The following is a 9,941-nucleotide window of genomic DNA, read 5'->3' on the forward strand; positions in this document are numbered from 1 at the left end:
AATCAGTGGGTGATGGCTAAGCTTCTGTTAACGGGAAGTCTTTACCATGTGCAGAGGAAGTCTTTACCATGTGCAGAAGCTAAAGGAGCTTCTCAACACTGTGACAAGGATGCTAATATTATTGGAGACAAGTGCAGAGCTTTTAAAACTTACTCTGAGTAGAAATTACTAAAGGATCTTGTTGAAATGCATATTTTGGTTCCATAAATCTCGAGAGGAGCCCAAGATTATGCATTTCTAATAAGCTTGCAGGTACTGTTGATGCTGCTGGTTTAGGGAGCCCTCTTTGATGAGAAAGGCTGTAGATATTAAGACTCTAGACAGCATTCAATAGAACCTTCTGTAATAATACATGTGTTCTGTATCTGTCCTGTCCAGTAAGGCAATCACAGGCACATGTGGCCACTGAGCACTTGAATTGTGGCTAGTGAGACCCAGAAACCAAAGTTTAAATTAAATTAAATTAAATTTAAATAGTCACATGTGGCTAGTGGCTACTGTCTTAGCTAGTGAATATTCTTTTTAAAAATAAATGTATAATCATGCACTTTGGGATTTTTTTATATTTTCATAAACAGGATGCTACTGAATACATTATTCTAAACCTTGTGTTTTATTCTTAACATGTCTAGAAGTTCTTTTCATGTCGATACATATTGATTTACATCATTCTTTTAAATGATTACATAATATTTCACAGTATGGTTTTACCATTATTTATTTAGCCATTTATAACTGTACTGATGTATACTTAGGTTGCTGTCCTTTTTTTTTTTTTTTTCCATTTTTTTACAACTATAAACTATGCAGGTAAGAACATTTTTGTGCATGCCACTTAAAATACATGTTTGAGTGTTTCCATAGGCTAGATATTGAGAAATGGAATCACTGGCTCATTGAGAATAACATTTCCATAGTTACTGCAAAATTGCTTTTCAGAAAAGCTGAAATAGTTTCCGTCTGTCAGCTGAGTAGGAGAATGCCATTTCCTCACACTCGTGAGTGCCAGCATTTTTTATTTTTGCTTATTATATGGTAAAAAGTTACATCTTATTATTCAGTATTTTTTATTTTTGCTTATTATATGGTAAAAAGTTACATCTTATTTTAACTTACATGTCTACAATGACTACAAAGAATAAACATTTATGTTTGCTGATCATTTTCCTCCTTTTTAATCGTCTAAGCTAGGCATATACTTCAAGCCTTATGAATATATACTATATATAAATAAGATGTTTTAGAGATTATATTGTCTTTATGGATCAATTTGGAGAGAATTGGCATAAAAATTACTGAGACTTTCTATTTATGACCAACAATATTCTCCATTTATTTAGGTTTTCTTTTGTGTTCTATAGCAGCAGTCCCCAACCTTTTTGGGACCAAGGGCCAGTGCTCCTATGAGAATCTCATGCCCGATGATCTGAAGTAGATACCAGGTCAGCCAACTGTCAACTCAGGGCATGTTATGAAAGCCAGAAGGCTTTCATGGCTGACTCATATTAGACTCTTACCTCTTGCAGCAGGAAGGCGGATTATGCTGAATATTAGCCTCAGAATACAATAAGAAAAATGTCAGAGCTACATTAGATACCACATGCACAGCCGGAACAGGTATTCCATGTTAACGTCAAGGCCCTGAAAGAAAAGAAATAGGACTGTGAAACCTGAGATGGTTATATTTGAGTGGATGCGCTAAACAATCTTAAACCCACATATCTTTGACTCTTCCAGGCAAGGCATGCTTATTTATAAAAAGCCCTTCTCTTTTCTCCTGTGTTTTCTAACAGTTTTCTTATTTTCTTTGCATTCAGATTTGATTCGATTGTAATTTACTTTGTTATAAGGAATGAAGTGGGAACCCAACTTAATTTTTTTGAGCTAGCCATAGAGTTCTTCAGCCTCACTTACTGAACAGTTTATCTTTCCCCATTGATATAAAATGCCACTCTGATTACACAACAAATTCCAGTACAAATTTGGGTCTCATGTGAGAAAATGCTAGGTATTCACCAAACCTGATCCCTCTTCTTTCTGGGTACAAACGACGGAGTATTTCCCAGCTTCCACTGTAGTTAGGAAGTGACTCTGCGTATGACCCTCCATCCTTCTTGCCTTCTGCTAGGTGGAATGGAGATATCCTCTAGAAAGACTTGGCAAGACACACGTTAGAATGGCAGAGCTGAAGATGTAAGGAGCATGAGTCCCAGCATCCTTGCTTGAAGGAGAGCCTGATGAGCAGAAACACGTTTTATTGGACTTTATAAAAATGAGAAATAATCTTTCATTTTATATGAGCCATTATTTTTTTATTTTTCTCCTTAAAACAGATATCCTTAAATATAGGTCTATTCTGTTCCATTTAACTGTCTGTCTGTTCACATGCCAGTAATGCACTACTTTAGTTGACATAATTTTATAATTTTTTTGGTATAGTAGGGCTAATCCTTTAGCTTTATTTTACAAATTTTTTTCTGGTTTCCATTGCATAATCATTTTGCCTTTGAACTTTAGAATCAGTGTCACAAGTTTAAAATAAAATATTGGTACGTTTATTGAAATTGTATTTTACATAGAGCTTGATATAGGAAGCATTGACATCTTTATAACATTGACTTTTCTTATATAAACGCATATCTTTCCATAGATATTCATGCCTTCATATTCTTCAATAACTTTGTAAAGTTTTCTTTGTGTAGGTAGTAATTTTTAATTTAGTTTATTTGTAAGTATCTTTTTGATGAGAAATTATGCTACTATAATTAAGGTCTATTATATTTTATAATTGGTTGTTGCTTGTATAAAAAGTCTACTAGGAAGCTGTGTTGCCTGTCTTGATGTCAAATAAAAATAAAACATCAGTCTGATATTCAAAAAAAGCACTTAGAAGCAAAATAAATCTTTAAAAAAGTTTTTAAATATCTATACTGCATAGAAAAACAGACTGTATAAAGAGAAGATATCTTGTGAGTTTACTCAGAATGGCATAGAATGTCCTCCTTTTTGACTGGAATTCTACCAAGCTACTACTGCATTCATAAACTTTTCATACTACGCATTGTCCTGTTGGGGTTTGAGAAAGCACAATAGGCATCAGCGTTCTCTACTAACTTCTAAACAACTTAGAAATAGGCACAGGAATTCAGGCTGATGGAGATAAAAATGTTATCATCGCTACTAACAAACTGGTATTGGAGATCATGGCTTAAGTCTGTGGCAACAACTGGCTTTCTAATACTGCATCCCAGATAGACTCTGTTGTCCCTGCCATCATTGGACAACCGTAAACCTCTCCCATGGGACCTGTTATTACAAATTTATGGCATGGAAGGACAGAGAACATATACTTCTATAAGAAGGCATCCTGTAATTCCATTCTTTCATTCTTCCTCGCAAGCCCAGGACTTTGGTCTGTTGCATTATCTAGAGAAACATAGCCAATGTCCCTTTTGTGCAGCAGGCTGATTTTTGTTTGAAAAGATACTTCCTCATTTAAAGGGCCTCACGCTTTGTCACAAACACCATCTCAGGGCTATTTCTCACCTGAGGTTTCCTCCTCCGAACTGTATTGAAAGGTGCCTCCATATGGAAGGAAAGTCAGAAGTGAGAAATAGTTACTCCTCCAACAGTCAGCAAAGCTATAATCTGAAAACAATATTCTTTTGAGGGACCAAAATTTCACCTCCATAGGTTTTTGGACAGTAGTGTCAAATGTTAGATGTGAAAGTTTATATCCAGTTTTTGGACAGTAGTGTAAAACATTAGATGTGAATTTTAGGCAGAAAAATGAAACTATATGCATTTTATTTCACATTGACATAAGCATTGTGGAACATGGTTTGATAAAGTTTTATACATAAGAGAGATGACAAAAGAGCTGGAAAACTTACATGATTGCCTTTCTCTTGTTTATCAATAATTAGATTACAGGTATTATCTTTTAGTTCTTTTGGACTCATGTATTTAATATGTCTAATCCTTGGTAAATGTTTGTTCTTGTATTAATACCTGCATTTGTTCAATTTGCTCTCAAAGATAGCACGCTCACAAGAGAATGTATAATATAAGGTATATAATGGTTATTACTAATAAGAGCTGTTACATAACCTTATTAGGTCAAGCCTCAGTGGTCTTTAAACATTTTTTGAGGCCCTATGATAGATAGGAATTATGCCAGAGACTTGAGCTACAAAGGTGTGTGATGACACCCTCCAGGGGCTCATGGTCCACTGGGGAGAGCAGATGTAAACAGCTAACGTGTGATACTGGAGTACAGTAGAGAGTCCTGTAGGAATACAGGAAGGGCCTTAAACAACCTCTAAAACAAGGGACTCTGACAGGTTAAGTTGTCCAAGTTCACATAACTTGTAACTGGCAGCAGTATTTGTACCTGGACTGATTTCAAAGCCACCAGTACCTCAGGTGTCACTTTGCGATGATGGTGCCACTCATTACCTGTGCCTGCTCCAGATGGGGCAATGCTGTAGAGGGTGAATGGTGCTGCTGGGCAGATCTCAGTGTAGTTTCTGTTCAAAAGCTGGATTTCAAGCTTAGTTCCAACTTTGACTTCATCCCTGTCTCTCCCTCCTTGAGTAATCAGAGTCATATCTGAAGTGCTGTTATATAACCTCATTAGGCCAAGCCGACACAGGCTTTCCCCCTTTCTAATGATCCCGTTTTCATTAACCTGCTCTGTGGTAAGGCTGAGGCCTGGGGGAAGTGCTTGGGAGGGGTTTCACAATAACAGTGCATTGATTGGAGAGGACATCCATTTGTCATGCTCTGGCTGATGCACAAGGGACTTTTTTGTGGAAGTCACCCATAAATCAGCAATGTCAAAAATGATAAGGATAACCCTAGATTCTATGAAAGTAATTTATAAGTCTAGGGGTAGCAACTTCTAAACATTGTCTACATTAGAGGTTTAGCATCACAAATCCTAGCTTTATTTATAACCAGGCAGGAGGCAAGTGTGAAGAGGAAAGCAAGCTGGGGCAGGCTTTGATTTCTCTGACCCCCCGCTGCCTGATTACACAGGAGCACAGGTTTTAAAAGTAAATAGATGCTTATACCAAGTGCAGAAAAAAAAATTTAAATTATAAGCCCTGTTATTTCTTCCCTTATGGGAAGGACCTGCCTTCTTTGAATAAATCGAAATTCCATCATTAAATAAAAAAGTAGAACCTAATGTGTGGTTTAAAAAAAAAAATCTGTATTTAGGAGAGGCATAAGAGCAGTTGAGACCTAGAATAGCTGTCACAGGACATTCTAATTAGGGCTGAGTTTGGAAATGACAGCCAATGTGTACTGAATGGTTCTTGTACTAAGGGCTTTATATGTTTTATTCCTCACAATATTCTGATGAATTAAGTCCTTTTATTGTAAAATTAGAAGCTGAGGCATGGAAAAAGGGACACTCGAGTCAGGCAGTAGCCCTGTGGAGCTCTCACTTACCACTGTCTCTACTCTATTTCAGTCATAATACTTCTTGTCTCACTCTTGGCATGATTCGCATCAACTGAGGTGCTTAGGCTTCCAAATAGTGCTGATGGCTGATTGATAGGCTTCAGAGATCTGCTTGCTGTTGAAGAATATTTTCAAGTTAGAGAAACGGCACGTATGTTATAGCTGGAGGTCAGCTAAGTATTCAACAAGGGAAGGTCTTCAAAGAAAGTGAAATTGTGTAGCCTCAGCCCCCTCTCCCCCTCTGTAATGGGGTCCTGCTTCTGAATCACAGGAAACAAACTCAAATATGCTAATGTATGAAATGCCAGTTTACTAATCTGCGATGTACTAATTTGCAGTGGTAAGATGCATCCTTCCAGTGAGTGACCAGAATATTCACTGTTCAGAGCACTCACTCCTAAAAATCAAGGTTCGCGGAAACTTTAGACACTTCATTTGTGAACTCAAATGAGAATAAAGGGGAAGAATGGCTGTGATGTTTGGAATCCCAGGAGTACAGCTGGAACTACAAAACCAGAGACAGCCCAGGACCAGTTAGTTCAGAAGCACTACGAGGGTGCTGCAACTCAGGATGACCGGGCAGTACAGCACAGTCCAAAACCTAATATTTACACGGCTGATCCTCATGTATCTCAAGCATTTCTGAAAGATGTCCAACAAAAACTTGTTTCATGAAAGTGCTTTCTCTTAAGATGTATGCTGAATGAGATAATCTTGTGCTAAGAAACATACCACTGACGATAAACTACTGGCAGCATAATGGATATATTACCAGCAATCCAGGGCCACTACTGCTAAAATAAATATTTGTAAAGAATATATAAGGAATGAAGGACTCTGACCAAGAGCTCCCTGAGAACCTAGAACATTTAAAGACTTCAAAACTAGGGCCTATGCTGACATTTAAGTCACATTAAAAAGAAAAGCTGCTCAAAATTCCATACTTCAGTAATATCCGTACATAATCCAAAAAACACTGTATTGTGGTATTCCTCATTAGAACACATATGAAGGATGTCTTGAGAAACTAAACATCTTTCTATTTGAAATGCACAGACACATAATTTACTAAGTTGGTTCTAGTCAACTAGTAGGGACTGATTTTATTCTTCCAAGAGAATTACAGAGTATGAGGACTAAAGAATCCGAGTGTTGCTAAAAAGGAAATTGATGCCCTTTTATTAAAACAATGCTGAAGCATATTAGTGATCATGGGAATTGTAAAAAATAACTAAACCAGATTCATAAGATCAATGCTACGAACATACTGAGATCATATACCATTAGTGCTATAGTTTGATTTTAAACTTTTAGAAACTCAACATACACCTTTTTATTTCTTTAGAACACAAAATTAATTTACTCATAAAAGTAACATCTATTTACAGAATTATAATAAAATTTTTCAAAATTAAAAAATAAACAGCACTATTTTGCAATACTGATTTTACAGAGAAATAAAGCTTTTGGAACGAATGTTCCATCAAAATGGAAAGATGAATCGGTCTGCTTTGCTTTTCATAATAAACAAACATTCATACTATCAGTCTTGGGAAATCAAGGTGGTGACAAGAAAAATTCACTGGAAAATAGAATCATTGGGAAAATGAGTTCTGATGCCATCTAGTGAGTGGCAGTGGTAATGTGACCTTGGGTATTAGCCATAAAGTTAGGTAAAACACTATCATTTGTTACATGCAACTCTACAGGTAGGTACACATGTGGTCACGGCCTGAAGGTTACATGAAAAATACCTACTGTGTTAGGATTGAGGAATAATGGATTTTTTTTCTTTAAATGCCATCCTACCTTTTAAAGGAAATCAAGTAGGTAGTTAAAAATGATTCCTGAACATGAGGGATACTGAAAACGGGAAGACTTCAGCAAATTAAGGATTGAAAAGCTCCATAATTAAGAGTGACTCAGGGTCTCTTATGGGGAGGCTGGAGGAAGGCAGTATTGTAGGCTAGAATTAAGAATTTAACTTTTTCCTCTACTATTTAAAGAGCTGGTTTATTTGAAAAAAAGTGTCTACCCTGACTGCCAATAAAGTGGCATCTAGGAATTATGATAATCAATGCCCACACCGACCATCCTGGAGGCACAAAAAATCCAGAAGGGCTTTTCTGATTAGCAAATGACAAAGTTAACTTTTGTTTGGTTTACTTAAATAGGTCTCCTTAATACCAACAATGCTGAGAGCATTTAGCAAGAGCTGGGCCACAGTCCCAACAGTCTTGGAGAGGTAGACTTCCTGCAACATTTTCATGGACTGGCAAAGTTTATTATTATTATTTTTTTGGTAGTAGCTTTTGAGAATGTTACTTTCCTATAAGGCCAGGGTGGTCTAAGTACTACGAACATACCTAATACATGTGTGTTGTTGTCCTTTCCTTCCTAGCATTTTTTTTCAATCCATAATTTGTTTCCCACCTGTCCCTCAAGAGGGCAGGGGCCTTGTCTAGTCTGTTTATTACCATACAGCCAGCACTTAATTGATTGGTGCATATAAGTACTCAATAAATATTAGTTAGTTGAGTGAATAAATTAATGAACGAATCTCATACAGTCCAACTGACCTAGGGAAAAAAGGGGAAAAGAGGGGAAAAAAAACACCTCACAAAGTGAAGACAATTATAGAAAGGAAGAAAGATCAGCAATAGTTCCATCAATTGGGTGTAGATTTGATGCCAAAAAATTGCCATCATTCAACAACTGATGGTACCTGAAAGATTTTAAGTGGCAGTTGACATAAAAACGAAGTGTTTTCTGGAAGACTCATTTACAAATAAATTAGTGAAAACCCTGTTACTACATCAGGATGTAATAGCTTAGTGTTTTGTTGTTTCAAGATGGTGAAGACTCTGCTGAATACACCAGATGAATGTCTAAGGTCCCATAGAGGGAGTGTAGCATGTTGAGGACTTTTTCTTGAATGGTGTCAACTTGCTCAGAAGGACAGTAATCATCTAGACTTGACCTGGAACCAAGAAGAGAAAGAAAAATACACATAAATAGGATGAAATCATACTGTGTAGTGAGGAAAAGCCTGCATGTGTTGATTTCAATGTGAAAAAGAAATGAAAGTATGTTGAATTTTGGAATAACAGTTGAAAGCTACTAAACATTTACTCTACATCAGACATATTACACAAATTATATATTTTTGTCTTCCGACCCTATGAAAGAATTACATTTACCTTCCCTTTAAAGGAATTTGCAACAGAGAAAGTTTAACCTGCACGGGTCACACTGCCAGTTATCTAGTAAGTGCTGGTGACAGGATACAAAACCATATAGCATGTCCTCAAAGCCTGAGTGCTTAATCACTGGACTGCTTGGGAATACTGGGGCTTATTATCTTAGTGACTGGGCATCCTTATCATTCTTTTATTATGTGTATATTCAGGCTAGAAATTATAAGGGTGAAGGCTAACTGATTAAAAAGGGTTCTGCTTCTAAAAACAATCTGTTAACTATGCGGTGTATAGGACTGTCCAAAATGAAATGTGAGGATGTGCTGGTGTTGGGATTAGTTTCCTAGGTAGTACTGAGAAAGAGCCAAGTGGGATGAGGCAGAAACCGGTATTTTGGGAGTCTGTCTAGATCACCAACTACAACTTGAGTGTCCAGGCAGTTTTCCAGAAGTGTCTGAAAAACTTCTAATAAATTCATTTCATTCTCTGGTGATCAGGTTACTTTTGAAGCTTGATGTAAATATTTAACATATAACTAAATGATACAGAGCAATTTAAAATTATTAAATACTGTCTAACATATAAAGACCTACTTTAAGAAAATATATAAAAGATTTATTTATAACAAATAAAGGAGTACTTAAATGTTTCCAAAAACATTTCTGGCCCCTTTAACAGTATTAGAGGGTTCCTGATGGGAGCTTTTTCCAAGAGGGAGTTGTGGAAATCTGTAGGTACATATCTGATTGTCAAATCACAATTAAGGGGCAAAGGCAAGAGGGCAGGGCTGCGAGAATGCGTGTAATATGCAGTATAGTCCTGCAATATAAATATGAATAACTGTCTTGTGTCCTGCATATTTTCCAAAGTCCACAGAGCACTCACATAAGTGAACCACCTGTTTCCTGTTTTTAGTTTTTCTGAACCTAGAATTTAACTCTTCAACATATGAATGAAGTTTTTTTTGAAAATGGATTCAATATGATCTGAATTTTCCAGAAATGCAACTAACTACTCTGTTAATTGAGAAAAGGCTGGACTTTAAGTTCAGGACTTTACCAAGAGGTTGTTTTGACTAGAAAAACCATGTCACTATGGCACTGTTCATGGTATTTGGCCCATATTACATGTGAGTATCTGTCTGCATTCGTAACTATTACATTTAGTGACTCTTTGTAAAGATGAAATTCTAGTGTGGAATTTTCATACATATTACTTTTTTATCAATTATTTTCACTTCTCCTTCATGTTGCAATATTTTGCGTGTGTAGAGAT

The 9,941-nt window shown here is 36.4% G+C and overlaps 1 protein-coding gene across 1 annotated transcript in view; it reads right to left on the bottom strand.

The window, feature by feature from the left end:
• Nucleotides 1-6,619: 6,619 nt before the first annotated feature.
• Nucleotides 6,620-9,941, bottom strand: part of CUNH5orf22 (chromosome unknown C5orf22 homolog) — a 17,093-nt gene continuing 13,771 nt past the window's right edge. The window contains exon 9 of the mRNA XM_006907112.3: nt 6,620-8,449. Coding sequence (XP_006907174.1) covers nt 8,317-8,449 — 133 coding nt within the window. The 3' untranslated portion in view covers nt 6,620-8,316. The remainder of the gene's footprint in view (nt 8,450-9,941) is intronic.

This window comes from Pteropus alecto, unplaced genomic scaffold (genome assembly GCF_000325575.1).
Source record: "Pteropus alecto unplaced genomic scaffold, ASM32557v1 scaffold152, whole genome shotgun sequence".
Taxonomy (NCBI): Eukaryota; Metazoa; Chordata; class Mammalia; order Chiroptera; family Pteropodidae; genus Pteropus; species Pteropus alecto.